At 41.9% G+C, this 22,157-nt stretch overlaps 2 protein-coding genes and 1 pseudogene across 2 annotated transcripts; 1 reads left to right on the top strand and 2 right to left on the bottom strand.

The window, feature by feature from the left end:
- Nucleotides 1–462: 462 nt before the first annotated feature.
- On the bottom strand, nucleotides 463–4,072 carry LOC131775925 (uncharacterized). The gene is made up of 7 exons (XM_059092047.1): nucleotides 3,067–4,072; nucleotides 2,778–2,878; nucleotides 2,251–2,465; nucleotides 1,598–1,907; nucleotides 1,410–1,502; nucleotides 1,078–1,211; nucleotides 463–955 (listed from the first exon to the last, which is right to left on the bottom strand). The coding sequence occupies exons 1-7, from the start codon at nucleotides 4,070–4,072 to the stop codon at nucleotides 463–465; spliced, it is 2,352 nt and encodes a 783-aa protein (XP_058948030.1).
- A 147-nt stretch (nucleotides 4,073–4,219) lies between these two features.
- On the bottom strand, nucleotides 4,220–6,082 carry LOC136282644 (uncharacterized; annotated as a pseudogene).
- Nucleotides 6,083–9,350: 3,268 nt separating this feature from the next.
- Nucleotides 9,351–12,659, top strand: LOC136282269 (uncharacterized). The gene is made up of 3 exons (XM_066169655.1): nucleotides 9,351–10,040; nucleotides 10,206–10,517; nucleotides 11,296–12,659. Exons 1-3 carry the CDS (start codon nucleotides 9,606–9,608, stop codon nucleotides 12,034–12,036), a joined length of 1,488 nt encoding a protein of 495 aa, XP_066025752.1. The 5' UTR covers nucleotides 9,351–9,605; the 3' UTR covers nucleotides 12,037–12,659.
- Nucleotides 12,660–22,157: the final 9,498 nt, after the last annotated feature.

The following is a 22,157-nucleotide window of genomic DNA, read 5'->3' as shown; positions in this document are numbered from 1 at the left end:
ATTCAGTCTCTTTGGAAGTCGACGGGGTGAAATTTTCACTGAATTCATTCCTTTCGGGAAATAAGTCGCACGCAAAATTCATTCTCTTTGGAAGTCGACGGGGTGAAATTTTCACTGAATTCATTCCTTGCCGTCCCGCGTTGACCAAAGTACAAGGGGAAAGAGGCGCTAGTTCGCACACATTGCTTTGCGATTTCTCTCGGTGATCGTGGTTCGTTCTCGCTCCCCGAACAACAACCAACAGTTGACTGACTGACTGACTGACTGAATGACTGAATGACTGACGCGAGACCTTTCAAATTCACACACTTTTTATTATTTATTTAACAGCTGAAAAAAACTCTCTCTGGCTTCCAAAAGTCCAACAACAACAACAATAGCGAAGAAAACGGATCTTCTTCTTAGAGTTCTCGTTCGGTTTTTTTTTCTTTTTTCCTTTTGCTTTTCCCGTCGGCCTTGAGGTCAGGATGCCCGCTCCCCGCCCATGACTGCCTTGTGTATCTCGCGCACGCTGGTCAGCAGTCGCATGGCGTAGGGACTGCCTTTGGCAGCAGCCACCTTCACAGCGACTAGGGACTCTCTCGACTCCACCCACTGCTCACCGTCCAAGTCTGGGGCATAGTTAGAACCTCCGGTGTGCCTGTACCATAGAAGGAGGGCTTGGCCTTCCGGCAGGAAGGCTTGAACACGCCCCAGGAAAATCGAAGGCTTCTGTAGGGTGCTGCCCTCGGCCACGAGTCCCACAAAGTCGCCCACGTCGATCTCCGGCTCTGACAGCTGGAGAGACCTAGTCATGGGCCCGGCCACAAGCTCCTCTTCGGCCTTGCGCCTGGCCAGATCTAATGCCGGGGTCTTCCTCTGGTTTGCCGTGCGTCGGTCGTAAGTGGTCTGGGCCTGCTCTCGGGAGTGCCGGAGACAAGCAGCAAGGCTGTCTTTCATCTGATCGTCGCATCCGCTGCAGATAGACAGAGGGAGAACAACAACAACGTTTAAAAACCTATCAAACGGTTATCAGCGATGTGGCTATGCCGGCGTTTTAAAGCAACAGATTCCAAAATTCACGCCATGTCGACCTACCTCTGGGAATATGCCCAGGTTACGAAAGATGACCTTAGTCCGCATACGGCCACCTTGCTTCCGGTCAGGAGTTCGAACATTTTCTGTAAACGTGTTGTGAACGACGTGCTCGAGTACGGTGCACCCTTGGAATTCTGAAATGAAATAGGTGAGAGTCAAAATGATCTGGTGACTGCCACCCACGGCCAGTGTTTTCAAAGAGTCCTCTTCGGCCCAAAGATTCCTAACCAGTTAGCTAGTTTCAAGTGAGTGCTACTTCACCCGGCGACGGCATGAGTTGGACAATTTTAGCCCGCGCTAGCTAGCTATAAGACGGGGAACCCTATACTTACCAGAAACAGGTAGTTGCTGCACAGCGTCGGATTAAGCACCTTTCTGAATTCTGATACAAACTGTATGAACAGCCTGCAGAGTTGGCTGTCTGCCTGCGGGGGGAGAGAGAGAGAGACTGTTATTAAAGTGTGCTCAGAACTCTTGTTAATTTCCGTACTCTGCTCGTGTCAGTCGTGACAAGAATTACCTGTATGGGAATAGTTTCAGGCCCGCTCTGCTTGCAGGTTTTGAACCTTCCGAGGTGTAGCACGATGCCGTCGCCATCTGTCTTGATCAAGGCCACGTTTCTGTCACGATAGTGCGCTTTCTGAAACGGCTCTTCCAGTTGGCTTTCCAAAACCAACTCCAGCGTCCTGATTTCTAGGCCCCTGCTGGGCGGGAGGTGGGTGTACAGTGACAAAAGCAGCAGGTCGCGGGCCTCCTGAGCGCGTTGCTGTCTGCCCTTGGCCAATTCAAACCGGCACCGCTGGGCTTCCCTGGCTAGGAGGACTTGGTCCCTTAAGAGAAAGTGGGGACCAGTCTTCTTTAATATTTTTAGAAACGATTCATTCCTACCAATTGAAACTGTACTTCTTGCATTTATTTTCAAGCATTTCAACTCTGAATGCAGTCGTTTACTCAAAAGGGCGGGCGGGCGGGCGGGCGGGCGGGCGGGCGGGCGGGCAGGCAGGAACTGTAGACCTCGAGGACAAGCGTTCACAAATCATGATTCTTACTATTTTTAAATGTCTACCTCGGTTTTCCTGATTGATCGTCCAAGATGTTTAAAAGACAGACACGTTTTGTTTCAGTTTTGTTTTGTTTCTGTTTTGTTTTACACTAACTAACTAGCACACTTACCAATCCAGCCACTTGCTTTGCGCTTTGAGATCTTCGACTGCGGTCGCCCTCTCCAGATCCCCCTGCTTCTGAAGTACAGTGGCCGTTCTTCTGAGCTGGGAGATAATGCGGATACCTTCGAATTGGGGCCCCAATCCCCGATAGCAATACTTCAGTGGGTATAGCAGACTGCTCGCGTGCACGCTTAGGGTCGCAGGACTCAAGTTCCTCTCCTCCTGATGTAGAGATGAGATGGCAACGTGTCGTAAATGTCTTTTAGCAGGTCAAATGATAATCTACAATCATCTGTCGTTGTCGTTGTTTTGGGGGGATTCCTATCCTTTACATATAAGCCCGTATTTTCGGAGAAAGTGAAATTCGCTTTGTGCGCGAACATGCAGCAAAGTCTGTGCGCTGACTGTGCGCTTTCACTGGCAAAAACATCCAATTTCCTTTCAGGCTCCCATCATTCCCAGAAAGAATACCCACGAAAAGTTAAAGTTACCCTCGCTCGAAGTGCAACGTTCTAAAACAACCTTGATACCCACCTTTAGATAGTCTAGGTATCCTTCGATAAGATCCCCGCGATGGAAGTCTTGGACTGAAGGCGACTCTCCGGGCCGGATTCGCTGAACGTATCCAAGATAACCTGAGGATAGATGGCCGAGAAACATGAAAAGAGGACCAGAAAATTGGAGCGCGTTCCATTCCTCTGTTTGCTTATCTGGTTTGCCTTTCTTTCTCTTTTTCTCTTTTTTTTGTGTGTGCTCGATCACCGAAAATGCCACGAGCGATGCAACTAGCAAATAATGTAAAATGCGGAGCCACCATACTCACACAGGATGCGTTCCAAGGCTTTGTCGAACGTGCTCGCGGCGAGCATCTGTCCGTGCCTCTCCAGCGCATGAGGCCTTGTGAAAAAAGACTTGGTCTCCTGCATGAACCATTGCAGATCTGGTGGGAGATCTGTGAGGCGCAGCGCGTAGGCCGACCTCTTGGGAGGAAGGGGGGCTACGGGAACCTGCTGTGGGGGGGTTTCCTCGGCACGATCATGCCCTGGCTTCTGCTCACGGTCGGGTGTGCTCGTTGTGACGGGTGGCGGTATTTCCAGCCGTGCGGCGGGCATGGGTTGACCGTGATGAGATGTGGCCGCCCTCTTCGGAGGCTGTGGTAAGGTTTCCTCCACACGATCGTCAGCGTGGGGTGTGCTGGTCGTGACGGGCGGCGCTAGTTGCGGCCTTGTCGCCGCGAGCACGTGTTGACCGTGGTGACGTGCGGTTTTCTCCCTGGAACTCTTGAGCTTCGGCGGGAGATCTGTGAGACGCGGTGCGTGATAGGCCGCCCTCTTTCTCTTCGGAGAAAGGGCGGCTACGGGAAGCTGTCGTGGTGCTTCCTCTCCGCGATCACCTGGTTGAAGCTGCTCGTCACCGTCATCGTCGGATACTACTGCGCTTATTGCAACGGGTGGCGGCTGTTGAGATGCAGTCTTCTTCCTGGAGCTTTGCGGGTTTGCGGGCGGGAGATCTGTTGGACGCGGCGCGTGGGATGCCCTCTTGGGAGAGAGGGCGGCCACGGGAGGCTCTTTTGGGGCTTCGTCTCCACCACCGTGTTCTTCGCGCTCCTCGTCGTCAGATACTAGGCTTATTGCAACGGGTGGCGCTGATTCTGGCCTTGCTGCGGGCGTGGGCTCGCCGGCGGGATCACATTCTTCGTGGTCGCTAGAGTGGAGAGAACAACTATCCATAGATTCGGCCGACGGGCTCGGAGAGCGGGGGCTGTCGTCGCCGTCGACCGAGCAGTCAGTGTAGCTTTGATCTTCATCTCCCCCCTCGATATCGCTCATCGTCTCAGTATTCCGCAACAGTCACACGCTCACCAAATTCCACTTTCAAAAGAAAAAAAATAGAGAAAAAATAAAAAATAAAAAATAAATAAGATGAAATAAGATAAACACGAGTTAAAACAGAACCAAAAAACTTTGCGATGTTGTCTAGGTACTACCATCAATGATGCTTACGGCCACCTAAAAATCGAATTCGTGAGATTTCGAGACGCGGTTAACGAGGTGTTTGTCTATATTGGTGTTTGGGTCGAGATTGAACATTAACCAAGCCAGACCAAAGTTGACCGTTGACGCGAATGTCTCGTCTTGCGAGTAAAGCAGGGTCAATCCCAAAAAAAAAAAAAACAACAAAGAAACAACAACAACAACAAAAAGACAAAAACTGGGTACGGTACAGACGATACAAACGGCGTTCAAGCACAAAAGTTTCGGTACAACAAAACGACAAGAATTTGCTGGCTGGGTGTTCACTCGCATCTGAGACAATTTTGGCCTTTAAATCTCGAATCCATTGAAAATTCCGACCAATGCCACAAGAAAGATCAGTTTGCATACTTTCGCCCAATGCTGAAAAACGCAGTTACAGAGCCGGTAACTCACCTATCGGTCCCACCTGTGCCCTGGGGTTCGATAAAGGAAAATGCGACCGTTGGGGACGCCAAACTCGCTTTTGGCATATGGGCGCGGTGACGCTGAAAGGTCCGATCCGAGACAATTTTGGCCTTTAAATCTCGAATCCATTGAAAATTCCGACAAATGCCACAAGAAAGACCAGTTTGCATACTTTCGCCCAATGCTGAAAAACGCAGTTACAGAGCCGGTAACTCACCTGTCGGTCCCGCCTGTGCCCTGGGCTTCGATCGACGAAAATGCGACCGTTAGGGACGCCAAACTCGCTTTTGGCATATGGGCGCGGTGACGCTGAAAGGTCCGATTACAAAACCAATACAAGTGTAAACAAACAGACAAGCATTGCAACTATGTTCGTATCTACGATCACTCTGAATAACGACCAAATTAACCGACAATCAGTTCAATAAAAACGAACCATCTGCTCAGTGTCTTTACCACTAAGTGACGCCGACACGAGTCGCGCCGCACCCCACCTCTGACACAAATAATAGTAGCGTATATTTGTTTGCGGTTATAATAATCGTCTTCATTGAGGAAACTTTTTCAGAAAAGATATGGTTTTCAAAAAGGACCTCAAAACTAGATATATGTAGTAAAAACAACAAAGCTCTAAAGTTGCAAAGGGATTCAAAAGATACAAAAAATGCACAAAATTTAAAAATAAGTGTAAGTAAAAATTAAACGCAAGTAGCTATATTAAAAACTTAAAAAAAATTACGTTGAAGACTATTCACATTCCTCGAGTCTTTGATCGTCTGACCGAGGGAGTTAAAATCGGAAACGGCATGATATCGTGTTCTTTGCTTCCCCCAATTTCTTTTGACACGTGGTCATCTAAAATTGCCTTTGTTACGTGTATTATGCCTATGAATCACGTCTCGTCTAATCAAGTCTACATCGTGATTAATTAAGCCATCGATGCATTTGTATACGTGTACACACCTTCTTTGAAATGGCCTTTTCTCTTGAGGCAGCCACTTGAGAACGGCTAATGCCTCAGTGGAGGATGAGTACGATGGTCTATTTAAAATAACTTTAGCGGCCTTATTTTGCAAAACTTGCAAGCTAGGCGTAAGGGTAATATTATGTTTATCGCCCCGTACAAGATCAGCATATTCAAAAAAGAGGAATAACAAGACTTTTATAGAAAAGTAGACGCACCCTGCTTTGCTTTATAAAATGCTTTATACGCTCGAGAAGCCCAAGCCTCTGATTGAATTTCCCAGTTAGGTGTTCGACATGATCAGTCCATGTGAAATCCGAAGATATATGTATGCCGAGGTATTTAAAGCTGCGAACATTACTTATACTATGATCTAAAATCGAGACAGCCAAATCAACTTTGCTTTCGCGTTTCCTATTACTACCGATAAGCATGCATTTAGTTTTGTCCAAATTTAAAGTCAGTTTTTTTTTGTATGTGCGTGTGTGTGTGTTTTTTTTCCTTTTCACGATAAAAATGCTTTCGGGAAATAACTCGGACGCAAAATTCATTCTCTTTGGAAGGCGACGGGGTGAAATTTTCACTGAATTCATTCCTTTCGGGAAATAAGTCGCACGCAAAATTCATTCTCTTTGGAAGTCGACGGGGTGAAATTTTCACTGAATTCATTCCTTTCGGGAAATAAGTCGCACGCAAAATTCATTCTCTTTGGAAGTCGACGGGGTGAAATTTTCACTGAATTCATTCCTTTCGGGAAATAAGTCGCACGCAAAATTCATTCTCTTTGGAAGTCGACGGGGTGAAATTTTCACTGAATTCATTCCTTTCGGGAAATAAGTCGCACGCAAAATTCATTCTCTTTGGAAGTCGACGGGGTGAGATTTTCATTGAATTAACTCCTTGCCGTCCCGCGTTGACCAAAGTACAAGGGGAAAGACGCGCTAGTTCGCACACATTGCTTTCAGTTCGAGTCACGTCCTGTGTAAAAGTCACGTACCTGGAAAGGCAGGAAGTCGCCAGGGCTATCAATCATTCATTGTGTACGCGCAGAACCTGCGCGAACACAATAGAGACCTCCACTTCCGGTGCCATATTTGGAAACTTGCAGCCATGTTGTCATGTAGGCACGAAACGCGAGTAATGGCGAGCGCCTCGTTTGTTGAAGTGAATAAGTCACGACACCTGACCTAATACATCGTCGATTTTCAATTTCTCATCAAATAATCGTCCTCGAGTGTTCGTAGCTTCTCTCTTTTCTGTTTTAGCTTGCTGGAATTCGCTCGAGGGTCCTAAACTTTGATCCTAAATATCTGCGTGACTTCGTCGAAAAAACCCACGAACCCTAGGCACGTCTCCCTCTTCCCGGTCCTGTTTTTAAACACGTCCCAGCTGAGATCCTCAGCTCATTCCCCATATCAACTCACACAGTTAAGGTCGTTCAACATGCCGCCCAGAAGGAAACGTTCCAAAAGAGCAAGGGGTTGGGAGTTTATAGAAACACAAGCTGCGGAAAGTCGCAGGTCGGTAACGCGCTAAAATACACATGGTGCTCTGTTCTGTTTTCTTGTTCGTTTGGTTTTTTTTTTTTTTTTGTCGTTGTTCCCCGAGGTGAAACGCACCCAGTGAAACGACCAGTAGGCAATCATTGCATTCATTGTATTCATTTGGAAGCTGTTCTATTTGCGGTCGTCTCTGCCTCTTCTTTCTTGGTTTTTGTCTATGTTTGTTTTCATTTTGCGTTTGTACTATACATTGTACAAACATACACGCTTGATTTTTACTTGGTGTACTTAGCGACGACTCTCTTTCGCATTGCAGTTCCCGTCTTGATCCCGTTCCCGTTCGAGACGAGGAAGATCCAAGCCAGGAAAGGTATGATATTAAATTTGACTTAGTGGGCACATATTAGATTCTATCTACTCCCCCAGAGTCACTTATTGGCACAGAGAATGTCTGTTGGTCTATTCCTTTATTTCTGGCAAAGGTTTCAAAAATTCAGAAGAAAACACGATCATCACTGCCCTTTTACATGCTCGAATCATGGAAGGGGCGCCCCTTTCGGGCAGAGACACCCCTCCCCTCCCCCTGGGAGTTGACAAGGATAATAGTACATAAGTGTTTTCTCCCCAGTTACTGGTATTTTTTAATCTTGCCACAATATTTCTTGAACACCGGAACCAATTTAGCTGGCTGCAGATTTTGAAGGGCATCTACTGCTCTGGTTGAAGATCATCATCAGAATTATTGTTATTCTTCTTAATGTTATTATCATTATTACTACTACTATTATTATTATTATTATTATTATTATTATTATTATTATTGTAGCCTTGTTAATATAATTATAATCCATGCCCCAGTAGTTCTCAAAAAAGCATGTGCTCAATATTGTCGAATTAAATTTCAACTCGGCCAAAGATAGTTTCGGCGGTGTTACATCAGATTAGCCATCAGGCTACTGCAAAATTCCAACCAAATTGCTCAAACTTAGCCAGGAAACAGATTGCACTTGACATGTGCCTTGGGTTTGTCCACTGTATCTGATGAACGGAGCACATAAAAGTGAGAACTGCTGTGCAAGGAACAGGGCAAAATAAAATACTCTACAACTTTTGTAGTACTCGACTGGAGAACTTGAGATTGTATACCAAAGAGTGCAAGTTTGGACTCCTTGCAATCAATCACAAAGAAATTGGCCACAAGTAAAAAAAAAAAAACTGCAAAATCACTTGCAGGCAAAACATCAACGAGCTCATGCATTCCCTGTAAATTTTGGGGTTTTGAAAAGAGAATTCCTGGGAAACTGTTTGTTATCTATCGATGGGGCTCAGATTGTCAGAGATAACTGAAATGGTTCATATGCTCTTTCCACATTCAAAAATTTCATCTTATTTCTTGGCGAGATGATGATGATGACGAGGCAAAAAATGTAAACAAGGATTCACCCACGTTCAAAAAAGGAAACAGAAGTAGCTCTTGAGCAAGGCTTGTCATGTTTTTTTAATTTTTTTCATGTCTTGTTTTTCCCTTTTTTTGTAGCCCTTCAAGCTCGTTCATTGATGACGAAACACAACCCCAGGACTCACCAATGCTGCATGTGGCCTTAGACAACCAGCCATCCACAAGCAGGGATGTGGCACCGGTCCTTGTCGCACCGTATTTCCCGTCTGGCCTGGCGGTATCATTGGAAGATAGAATGCGGTTCAACTTCAATCTGTTCCTGTATGACAGCTTGCGTTTGCCCGCAGGGCTTTTTGCTGAGGACCAAGCTGGAGAAGTGGTATTTGAAGACCTGCAGACATGTAGAGATTATTGTTCACGCTATGTACAGAGTAGAGAGGAATGGTGCAGCACACAGCGGCAGGAGTCAGACCACTCACAAGAAAGAAGAAATGAACTGTCCAAGGAGGATATGTTTCTAACCACGGGAGAAGCCTTGGATGGGAGTCTGAGATGTGGCAACGAGGCATTCGACCGCAACTTGAATTTGGTACGCCTTGACCTCTTTGGCAACGTCATGATCTTGAATGCCCCCCACTGGAGCGATGTCTCTGCGCAGTTTACACATGGTTTCCCTCGTCGCCTCATCACGGACACACATAGAGGAATCTTGCCTGGCAATATCACGGTGGCAGCACGCATTTCGAACCAGGGAATTCGAAGCGTGTCTCCAGGTAACTTGAAAACATTTTTTTAACCATTTTTTTTTCCTTTAAAAAAAAACAAACAAACAAACAAAAACAGTAGTAGTAGTATTCCATTGTGAGGTCAAAATGATAACTCTGCTAGCACCAAAGAAAATTCAAGCTTGGGACAGTTTTGGAAGACTATTCTTGGATTCCTCGGTAACTCACCTCACTTATTACATCTTGTGTTCTCAATGCAGTTCCTCTGATTACCTTTGGTACAAAGTGATTTGTTCTTGTGAAGGGCTAGTGCTCAGGACATGCAATTGACATGGACTCTCTTGCAGGTGACGTGGCTGCTTTCATGTCAAAAGAAATGATACGAGGTCTGGGACTCACCGTGACAGAACTGATGCTCGCGCGAATGACAGCAATCAGATATGCGGGCAAGAAAGACAAACCGGCACGTCTGGTGGAAATGATGGTTCGATTTGGAGTGGACTTCCTGACCATGACGCCCCTGGAAGCCGAACAGACAAAGGGGCTCAGACTGGCCAGCTCTTCCCACTGGGATCTGGTGATAGCCTCTGCTCCAGACGACGGGGAGGACAGCAGTTCGGATGAGTCAGAACTCTCCGTCGGGTGGGATGCTGAAGAGGAGCTGGAGCCCCTTCCCTCCCGAGGAACCCCAGAGCATGCTGAAACGGTGACCAGGCACATAGAAAATCTGCTGCAGTGTTACGTGTCTGTGCAGACAACGACTCAGGTAGGGTCTCTCCTGTGATTATGAGCGAGTCAGTCAGTCAGTCAGTACACGAGCTTAGAACCCATTACTCCAAATGACCATAATACACGCATTTAAAGATCCTCTTCATCATGCAGGGCCTTGTTTTAGATGACCAACTAGATACATCTCACCCTTTTATAACAGGCACTGCAAGTCACAGCTGCAGAAGCGACACCCACAAGAAGACCCAGCGGCAGCTCCGGCATGGTCAGACGAAGAAAGCAGGCGACTCCCAGACGTGCCAGGAGCGGAGCATCCCAGGTGTCCGCAGAAGGGCCAGTAGCTGAGGAGCAAAGACCAAGAAGGGACCAAGAAGCACGGCAGGAAGCACCACAAGATCCCCAGCAGCGTCTGCTAGCACTGCCAGGAATCATAGCCACACGCATACCCAACAGGGAGTCTTTGGACAGGCTGCAAAAGTTCCTGCAAGAAAACCAACCTTGCAACCCACCACAGGTGAACTGAAATTTAAAAAATTAAAGAACTGCACATTGACTGACAAAATGATTTGATAGGTGCTAACTTCAAAAATATTAGATTGGCATTTGCCGGTGGCATACACAATTTTTCACTTGCAGCCTATTTCCTCTGAGAGCAAGTCACCTCGAGATGTATTTATAACAGGTCACAGTTAAAGTTGGGTCCAAATTTTTCTTACCTAGGCTGATTTTGGATTTCTTCTTATTATTACTGTGATGATTATATTTTCTAGGTTTTTTTTTCCCCCTTTTTTCTTTTCATGGCCCTTATGGGGAATTGGATTAGTGATCTTGAAATTGCCCATTCTGAATAGTTGGGGCCAGGAGACAGAGGAAATTGAGACTCAATCTTTGTCAAAAACTTTTAACCTAAATTTAATTTTGACCTGTTAGAGGGGCAGGGGGAAATTGAGAATGAACGTGTGAAAATTAGTGATCTTGAAATTGCCCATTCTGAATAGTTGGGGCCAGGAGACAGAGGAAATTGAGACTCAATCTTTGTCAAAAACTTTTAACCTAAATTTAATTTTGACCTGTTAGAGGGGCAGGGGGAAATTGAGAATGAACCAATTGTAAGTTAAAAAATTTTCACCCCATTTTAAATTTTTTAATTTTTACTACTTGCACCAAGCATGCTTTATTATTATTATTATTATTATTATTATTATTATCATTATTACTATTATTATTATTATTATTATTATTATTAGTGGAGGTACCTACCTCACCTGTTGCTTTTTTTTTTCTCTCCCTAGGCAGAAGAGCAGGCCAGATCTTCAGACACGCAAGCCTTACAGCAGGCTAGACGAGCTGCAGCCCTCAGGGTCTACACAGAGGAACGTACCAGAATAGTGAGGCGGAGAGTCCGCGATGTCTGGACAGCCACTGGGGCCGACTGCACTTGCCTGGGAGAGCCGGTCGTGAGAGACTCCCAGGACGAAGAGGATCAGAGCTGCCCGTACTGCCTGTGCCAGGAAGGGGGGGGAGATATGGCCGACGTGAGAACCAAATGTCAGAATCCAACCTGCTCCATTTGCATGCTCGTAAACAAGCTGGACCAACCCACAATCACTGCGCTGGGCTTGAAAAGAAACCAACGGCTGGCTGCCATGTTGGAATTTGCACCCCTGATCGCACAATGTTTGAACGGCGGACAGATCCCTGAAGATAGGAGGATCCTGCTTTGCAAGGCCCTGGAGGACATCCTGAGTTGTAGTGCTACCAGACTGCGATATATTGCCAATGCTGGAATGCTGGTCATGCTCCGTCCACGTCTCCAACACCTTCTCTTACAAAGAGGCTGGGGAGACGTATGGTGCAACTTGTCCAAGATAGCCAGTGCCATCGGCCATCACAGCGACCACCATAGCCAGATCGCAGCACTCATGTATATACGTCGAAGGTGCATACCAGACAGTAACAACAGATGGCTGTGGTTTCTCCAGCCAGAAGATCCCACCGAAGAAGAAGAGATCGACAGGACTGTCTTCCAATAGGAGGTACCTAACTGTAAAAGAAATTTTTAGTCAGACTGTAAGCTTTTCACTTGGATGTTCATTTTGGAGTTGGAGATGATCAATGTCAACGTCTCGCGCAAACTGTTGATAGATATTCGAGCTATGAGGACATTAGTTCTTTCTGTGACAATGGTTTTACTCAATTTTTAAATTCAACCAGCATGTTCATTTTAGAGTTCAACACAGGCCAGTGTGTGTTCTGAAGAAATGAATTTTTTTTTGTGGCAATGGTGAGAGGTGGTTTCAGTCAATTTTAAAACAAGATGATCAATTTCAAAGTCTCTCGCAAACTGTGGATAAATATTCAAGCTAGGGCAGTGGTGTTTTTCTGAGGAAATTGGTCTTTTCTGTGACAGCGGTGAGATGGTTTTACTCGATTTTGAAATTCAACCAGCATGTTCATTTCAGAGTTCAACACAGGCCAGTGTGTTCCGTAAATGTTGTGTTTGCAAGATTTTTTTTTTTTAAGTTCCTCAGAAGCTGTTGATAATAATATTCAAGCTAAGGCGGTCGTGTTTTTGTGAGGAAACTAATTTTTTTCTGTGACAAAGGTGACAGATAGTTTAGCTCGATTTTGAAATTTGACCAGCATGTTCATTTTGGAATTCAACACATTTAAAATAAAATTGAGTTGATGGTTGAGAAAATGTGTGCTTGTTCTCTGCTATAATAAGTTATTTTTAATAACCGCCACAAAAGGGAAGCAGGTCGCTGTGCCCACAAAGATGAGAACATTCAAAAGTGTCTCCTTTAACTCCAGTCACCACGATCGCTATAAATGCAGCTTTCCTTACCTAGCCTGTCAACCAATTGCGATAAAATGGTCTTTTGTTTTCACCTTCATTTGACTAAAAAGGTTTGCAGTTGAGAGAAAGGAATTGAACAACAATTAGACTGCCGACAAAACTCTGAACAGACAAATTCAACCTCTTTTTTCCAATTGTCAATCCGAGATCTCTCTTTGGGGCACTTTGCCAAATTTCGCCCTCCATATTGAAATGAAAATAGATCCTCGTTAAGAAAAGCAGTGCATTATAGTCTAAATTCAAGGTTTTACCCCCGAGACAGGCGGTAAGGGTTGTTATTTAAGCAAATTCCTTCCAACTATTAATGGTTCCAGAAAGAAATGCACCCTTGCTTAGGAAATTTTCAGGCAACCCTAACACTCACCTTGCTTTTTCCGGCTTAATTCAACCATCGCGTGTGGAAGTCAGGGTTAGGGTTTAGGGTTAGGGTTTAGGGTTAGGGTTAGGGTTAGGGTTAGGGTTAGGGTTAGGGTTAGGGTTTAGGGTTAGGGTTAGGGTTAGGGTTAGTTACTGTTGTGTAGGGTTTAGGAATTTTAGGGTATAGAGTTCTTTTGTTCCTGGGGTTTGCTTTGTTTGCTTATTGTTGGGTAGGGTTTAGGGTTTTTGAGCGTTTAGAGGCCTTTTGCAATTAGGGTATATCTTAGGGTTAGTTACGTTTGTGTAGGGTTCAGGTTTCTGAGTGTTTAGAGTTGTTTTGCTTCCAGGATAGGCTAGGTTTTCTTACGGTTGGGTAGTGTTTAGTGTTTTTTTGGCTTTCAGAGGACTTTTCCGGGTAGGGTATATCTTAGGGTTAGTTACGATTCTGTATGGTTTAGGTTTTTTGGGGTTGAGAGTTATTTTGCTCCAATTTTTGGCTAAGGTTTATTACGGTTGGGTAGTGTTTACTGTTTTTTTGTGTTTAGATGTCTTTTCGGTTAGGGTATATCTTAGGGTTAGTTACGGTTGCTTAGGGTTGAGGTTTTTTAGGGTTTAGAGTTCTTTTGCGCCTAGTGTTGGCTAGGTTTGCTTACGGTTTGGTAGGGTTTGGGGTTTTTCAGCGTTTAGAGGTCTTTTCCTGTTAGGGTATATCTTAGGGTTAGTTACGGTTGTTTAGGGTTGAGGTTTTTTAGGGTTTAGAGTTCTTTTGCGCCTAGGGTTGGCTTGGTTTGCTTACGGTTGGGTAGGGTTTAGGGTTTTTTAGCGTTTAGAGGTCTTTTCTAGCTAGGGTATATGTTGGGGTTAGTTACGGTTTTTTAGGGTTGAGGTTTTTTTAAGTTTAGAGTTGTTTCGCGCCTAGGGTTGGTTAGGTTTCCTTACGGTTTTGTAGGGCTGATGGTCTTTCAGTGTTTAGAGGTGTTTTCCAGTTAGGGTATATCTTAGGGTTAGTTACGGTTGTGTAGGGTTTAGGTTTTGCTTAGGGTTTAGAGTGATTTCGCGCTCAGGGTTGGCTAGGTTTTCTTATGGTTGGGTAGGGTTTAGGGTTTTTCAGTTGTTAGAGGTATTTTGCGGTTAGGGTATATCTTAGGGTTAGTTATGGTTGTGTAAGGCTTAGGTTTTTTAGTGTTTAGAGTTGTTTTGTGCTTAGGGTTGTTTAGGGTCGTTAACGGTTGGGTAGGGTTTAGGGTTTTGCTTAGGGTTAGAGTTAGTTTCTTTTTTTTTATACCAGGGTTTTTTTCTGGAAATAATAGCCTTTAATGTCTTTTCTGGAACTCTTTACGTTAGGGCAGATTGTTGTTAATAGCAACCCTTACTTATTTTTTTGATAAATATTGATTTTTTTACTTGAATTTTTCACTAGAAATATTAGTTTTTTATAAATGCTTTTAAATATTAAATTTACTTGCCTTGCTTGGAAAAATCTGAGCCTTAACTGCTTCTTTGGAGATATCTCTGCTTAGTGTTAGGGTTTCGAAATAAAAACCCTAACCGTTTATCTGGGAAATATCTAGGATAGGGTTTATTTTTTTACTGGAACCATTAATTTGAAATTAACTCTACCAAAATGTAATCTTAGCTGCTCTCTGGGAAATATTTGAGCTTTAACTGCCCTTTTGGAGATAAATATGCTTAGGGTTAGTTTTTCGAAATAATATCCTTAACCGTTTTTTTGGGAAATATCTAGGATAGGGTTGATTTTTTTAACTAGAATCATTAATTTGAAATTATCTCGACTGAAATATGACCTTAGCTGCCTCGGTGGGAAATATCTGAGCTTCAACGGTTCTTTTCGAGATAAATAAGATCGGGTGGATTTTCTGAAATAAGAACCCGTACCGTATGGTTGGGAAATTTGTAGGCTAGGGTGGTTTTTTTTAATGGAACTATTAATTTGAAACGAGTTTTACGAAATAATAAACTTTACCGTCCGTCTGGGTAAAACCTTTGATTTAGACTATAATGCGCTGCTTTTCTTAATGAGGATTTCTTTCTTTTCAATATGGCGAATGAAGTTTGGCAAAATTGTTTTTAAAAAGATCTCGTAGTGAGAATTGGAAAAAGAATTTGAATGTTGACGGTTTGGGATTGGGGTTGGGTTTAATTCCTAATCAAGTCAACGTGGTAGTCGGCTTTCTTGCTGTCATATAAAATATTTAATCAAACTTTTATTGCTTGATGTTTCACACTTATATTTTACACTCTTTTATTCTATATATAAACCATAACAAATTCTATATATAAACTATGACGGTAACTTTATTAGAATACAACGAAGATTTGAATACAAAAATATACGCAAGGAATCTTATACTTTGCCATTACTAACTGTGACAATTGAATCACATGCTTATCATTGGCTGGCGGTTGAAGGATTTTTTTTTATTAAGATAATTGTTACATTTTGTACTGGTAGAGGTCTGCCTTTAAAATTATTCAATTCAGGAAAACTTTTCGAAGTTGTTACGGTTTTTCTATTTCATAAAAAAAGGGTTTTTCAAAAGGCTTTCTCTCAGATATACGCGCTAGTAACTTTTAAATACGTCGCTTATCATAGCGATTTAGAAAAGGAAAATTTTAAGATTGTTCTGGCTGTTGCAGCTTCTTAGGATGTGTATTCTTCTGTCTCTTTCCTGATTTTGTAGTCCTCTTCACGTTTGACACTGTATGTAGATAAAAGGTAGCGATATTAAGTTGGGTTCATTCAAGGTTTCAATACAAAAGTAAACTGTAATTACTAATATCGAGTCGAATTGCACTAAAGATTGAATTAACAACTATGTTCATAATAACTGGTGCTGGCGTGTTTTTATTATCATAATTATTTAGTTTCGCTCTCCTTTAAACGTATTTGTAGTTAAATAAGAGTGTAAGGTTACATTAGGGCATGTCAATTTCTCCTTTTAGTTTGAATGGTTTCTTAACTTCGTTTGCTTAATACAGGCTTTGATTATGTTTGATGCAATTGAAAAAGGGTATGAATTACTTTACTAATTTTAAATTAAACAAATCTATTAAGTGAACAAGAAATATCTGGTTGCCAGCTTGTATTCAGAATGGTACCGCATATTTGTAGTTTGCCTAATAAAGGACAAGTTTGAAAAGCTCCTCTTTTTCAACTCGTTGGTTTTTTTTTAATTATTTAGTTCAAGGTTGTAGTTTCTATGTATTGTCTAGTTGCAAAAGTGATAAACACATCAACTTACCTTTCACCATCAGCCATCTTATAAGCACTAACGTACTTGGGCAGCGACATGCCAGTTTTTTCGAGTCTTGATGAAAACACCACGGCGGCATTTCGATCTTCTGGCAGCTGCTCCTTACAGAAGTAAATCTAGAAATATGTATTTGAGAAAATTTGGCTAAGAATTTACTGCAGAATTGAATATACATGGTTTTAGTTTATAGATTTAATTCTTTAGAAATATTTGTTACTGAAATTTTAATTGGAAAATCTTTTAGTCTCATGCTATGATGTTTTCAGTTCAACTGAGGTTTTCAGATTTTGGTAATTTTTTTTTTAAGGAAGGCAGTATATTTAGGGAGTAGGAATTTATTCACCACTAGGTTTAAGCAGTGGCCTACAAATGGTTTGATTTAAGCTATCGCCACAGGAGATATATCTACTTGATGCACTTTGACATTTTATTTTGTCTAACAGATTTTTGTTTGGTTTTGGTCATTCAATGGTAGATTGAATCATGAATTAGAGATAACACACAAGTTGTTTAAACCTATAATAGACTTGTCTAGATCAGAATAAGCGAACTGCCAATGGCTTGGAATTACGTAACATGTAAAAGTTTCAAGTTGCTGCTTTACTTTTGAATTATTTGATGGTGGTATGAAAGTTTACACATAATCAAATTGATGCTGTGAGATTTTATCAACTGTTGTTATCATCAGATCTTTGCTGGTCATGTTGTCAATGCCGTGGCACCTGAAGACTCTTTTTCACTTATCTTGAGAAACTTAGGACAGGGCCTGGAGAAGACAGAATGGCATGAAATATTTCTTTCATTCCTTCTGGAGCTATAGATGGACTGCTCATCAGATTTTCATTTTACGGTATTTATGATACATGTCTTCTCATTGAGTGAACCTGTTGGAGAGAGAAAATTGAAAAGGGATTAATATACTTGGTATACTGCCCCTTTCAATAACATGCAAACTCTGAAGTTTTGGTCCAACAGCTGTACCTAAGATTGCCATTTTGGCTGTTATCAATAGTAATAATAATTATTATAAAAATTACTATTATTGCGAAACTCCTTCTATTTGAAAAAGGGAACAAATAAAGTGGATCAAAATCTAGCGATCAAAGTCTACACAATTGACACTTTGAACTTGAAGAATGTAATACACTTTTTCCTTGAGAAGTCTGCTAACAATCTCTACCAAGATAAATGATGTTAGTAAAGCAAAGCTGCTTGGACTGAACTGCACTTAACTTCACTGAATCTGACTTGACTGGGGCCTTTTTTATGAATACCGCACTGCCCTTGGTTGTGCTTCTCTAGTCTCAGCTGGAATGCATTGCATTCGACATTGTGCACCAGATTAAAATACACTGCAATGTACCTCAGATAGCGGGACTGGACTGGACAGCACTACACTGCATTGTTGCAGTTGGCTTATATTGACTTGGGTAGTTCCGGATGGAGATACACTGCAATGTACTTGCATGGATGAGACTTGACTTGAGTAGATGGGACTGGACTGGAGTGAGCGGGACAGGACTGCACTGGACCAGACAGCGATACACTTCACTACACTGGATTGCTGTAGACTGTGCTTGAGTTCACCAGACAGCATTACACTGCACTGTCTTGGATTGAACCAGAAATCGCCATACAGGATAGATTGCATAGCGTTAGACTTGACTTGGAAGGGCTGTTCTGGGATGCCTAGAATGCAATGGAATTAATGGTGCTACACTTGACTTGAATGCAAAAGACTGCTAAGAAAGACTGATAATATACTAAGGATTTAGAAAAGACCGACTAAACCATAGTTTTTTTTGAAGCTAGTGCTAGTCGCATATACTTAAGACAATTTGTGTCTCGAGCATATGAAATGCAACAATGGAAATCATGTAAGTTGTCCTTGAATTGTCCCCCGACTTAATACTTACACTTAATCGTCATGTGTTACCAGCCCCATGGGTTGCTGATTGGATAACTGGGCCTTGTTTGAAAGCATTTCCAACTGATGGTTTTTCTCCTCTGATAACAGAAAACTTTCAGAATACAAGAAACATGTCACCTTGGAAATTATTAAAAATTGACACCAAAGCAATGAGTCGGGAGGCCAACTCACAAATTCTATAAACAGAAAATTTCAGATAGTCCAGAACCGAGAATAATTCTTACAAATGTTTCTACGTTACCTTTTAGGTGTATGGTGCCCTACCTCTTCACGAAGTGATCGGGAGTGAGTTACGAGGTCCTTTTGGAAAAAAAAAAAAAAAAAGGGAAATCTAACAAAACTGGTTGCAATCAAAACACGCCGGCCCTACCTCTTTTTAGATGATCTGTAGCGCTTATGGATATTAAGTTTTTCTCCAGTTGCTCCGTACAACGCATCAGGGTTTTTCTATTAGCGAACCAATTGATTTTACTCAGGTAAGTATCATAATACTACAATATTTCTTTACGTACCTACTCACTGATGCACATCTCCCGAAAACCGCCTTATCTTGGGCTGCAAGAATTTTAAAATGTTTTAAGCTCCCAAATCCCTTTTTTATTCTTTCTGTCTAACTTGAGACAACATTAACTACTATACTATACAGGACCAATCTATGCCATACTATACTATATTACACCCTACTGTATAATACTCTGATGCACGTGTAATAATATCACTTTTTTGCCATGAAAACTATTATAAGATGTCACATTAGCGAATTTGAAGGTGATAAGAGCACTTGTTCTCTTTTCAAGTGAATACTTATGTAAGGGCTATGCTCTATCACCCGTTCATAAGTGCTTTTTTCAGAGGAATAAAATCTGCTTTGACTAGCTTTTCCATTACTCAGAAATTTTATCGTACCTGTGGCTATGTCCTAGCTTTGGATTCTTTTCGCAGCTGTAGCTTAGATTGTTCTTAAGATCATTTTCTGATGAAGCACTTCACTATTGCTCTACTGATATCCCAGCGTTACAGATTCAGCTACAAATCACTGGAGACCCTTTCATTGCTTGTGTCCTTCCAAAGATCAGCCGATTTCTGGGCTTGGGAGAAAAAAATACTTGGAAAACTTTTAAAACGTTCCATTTCGTTTTAATATTCTGCATTAAAAATTCACAAATACATATAATAATGTTAGATTTATTATTTTTTATTGGTTTATCAACTTATTTACATATTATTTTATCTTCCTACTTATTGTTCATTTCTTTACCTTCTTAGGAATTTAGTTGAGAAATGATCACTGTTATTAGTAATTAAGATTATTTCATCACTTTATTTCAATTTTTTATTTATCAATTTGTTTTGGTGTATTTTAAGTTATTAGGTATAGTCTTATGAAGCTATCATTTAGAAAAAGCTCTCCACGACAGCATTTGTAGACACTTCATTAGACTGCTGTGACTGGACCAGACTGGGCTGACTGGGACCTGAATGTGGCGTTTTCTGAATGGCACTTTACTCTAATGGACAGCACCGCACTGCTTTAGGTTGTACTTCACTTGACTCAGCCGGAGTGCATTGCGCTCGACATTGCGCTCCAGATTGAAATACACTGCACTGTACTTCATTGGGTGGGACTGGACTGGACTGGACTGGACTGAACAGGACAGCACTTCACGGAACTGGATTGTTGCAGTTGTCTTTTATGGACTTGGGGTGTTCCGGATGGAAATACATTGCAATGTACTTGCGTGGATGGGACTGCACTGGAGTGAGCGGGACAAGACTGTACTGGACCAGAGAGCACTGCACTTTGCTGCACTGAACTGCTATAGACTATGCTTGACTTCACCAGATTGCATTACACTGCACTGTCTTGGATGAACTGGAAATCTACTTACAGCATAGTTTGCATAGCACTGGACTGGACTTGGAAATAATTTTCTGGATTGCCTTGATTGCAATGGAGTTAATGGTACTACACTTGACTTGAATGCAAAAGACTGCTAATACAGACTGATAATATTCTAAGGATTTAGAAAAAATCTTTTAAGACGTTTTCTTTTGAAGGTAATGCTAGTCGCAGATATTAAAGACAATTTGTGTTTCGAGCATATGTAATGTAACAATGAAAATCATGCAAGTTGTTCTTGAATTGTCCCTTGACTTAATACTTACACTTAATCGTTATCTGTGACCAGTCCCATGGGCTGTTGATTGGATAACTAGGCCATGTTTAAAAGCACTACCCATTGATTATCTTTCTCCTCTGGAGAGAGAAAAGTTTCAGAACACAAAAAGGGGTTAAATATTAAACGTGTCACCTTGTAAATTATTAAACATTGGCATCCAAGCAATGAGTCGAGAAGCCGCCTCACAAATTCTATAAACAGAAAATTTAAGGTACTCCAGAACCAAGAATAATTCTCACAAATGTTTCTATGTTACCTTTGAGGTGTCTGATAAACTACTTCGTTACGATATTATCTGGGGTGAGTTACGAGGTCTTCCTGAAAAAAAAAAAAATGGAAATCTGATAAAACTTGTTGCAATGAAAACATGCCAGCCTTACCTCTATTTACATAATCTGTAGACCTTATAGATATCAAGTTTTTCTCTAACTGCTTGGTTCAACGCATCAGGGTGTTCCTATTAGCGAACCAAACTATCTTACTCGGGTTAGTATCATAACATTATAACATTTCTTTACATACCTACTCAGTGATGAACACTTCCCAAAATTGGGCTTATCTTGAGCTGCACTAATTTTAAAATGTTTAAACCTGCCAAATCCGTTTTCTATTCTTTGTATTAGAGTTGAGAGAGTATTGACTCCTATTCTATACTATACTATAGTATACAGTACCAAACTATGCTATACTACATTACACTATACTATACCTTACTGCATAGTACTTAGAGTCACGTACCTCCATTACTCAGAAATTTTATTATACTTGTGGTTATATCCTACCTTTGGGTTTTTCTCGCAGCTGTAGCTTAGCTTGTTGTAATGATCATCTTCTCGTCAAGCACTCCAATACTGCTCTTCTGATATCCCAGTGTTAAAAATTCAGCCACGAATCACTGGCGACCCTGTGGTTGCTTGTGCCCTTCCAAAGATCAGCTGATGGCTCGATAAAACTGGGTCTTAGGAGAAAAAATACCTGGAAAACTTTTTAAACGTTGCGATTGCTTTTAATACGCTGCACTAAAAATTATTAATAAGTAAATAATACAATAATATCATAGTTAATAATTTTTTACTTATCTATCAATTTATTTACGTATTTTTTCATCTTCCTTCTTATTTATCATTTCTTAATCTTCTTAGGAATTAAGTTGAGAAATGATCACTGTTATTAGTTATCAAGATTTATTTAATTTCTTTATTTCATGTTTGTATTCACCAATTATTTGGTGTATTTTTAGTTATTAGGTATACCTTTATAAAGCTATCATTTAGAAAACCTCTCCCCCACAGTATTTGTAGATATTTCATTGGGGTGATGTGACTGGACTGGATTTAACTAAATTAGACTTGAATGTCGCCTTTTCTGAAAGGCAGTTTACTCTAATGGACGGCACTGCACTTCCCTAGGTTGTACTTCAGTTTACTCAGCAGGACTGCATAGTGCTCGACATTGCGCTTTAAATCGAAATACACCGCACTGTACTTCAGTGGGCGGGACTGTCTGGACTGGACTTAGCTTTCATGGAGTTGGGCTGTTCCAGATGGAAATA

This window comes from Pocillopora verrucosa, chromosome 7 (genome assembly GCF_036669915.1).
Source record: "Pocillopora verrucosa isolate sample1 chromosome 7, ASM3666991v2, whole genome shotgun sequence".
In the NCBI taxonomy this organism is placed as follows: domain Eukaryota; kingdom Metazoa; phylum Cnidaria; class Anthozoa; order Scleractinia; family Pocilloporidae; genus Pocillopora; species Pocillopora verrucosa.
The sequence above is the reverse complement of the archived record's forward strand: the minus strand, read 5'-3'. Positions and strand labels throughout refer to the sequence as shown.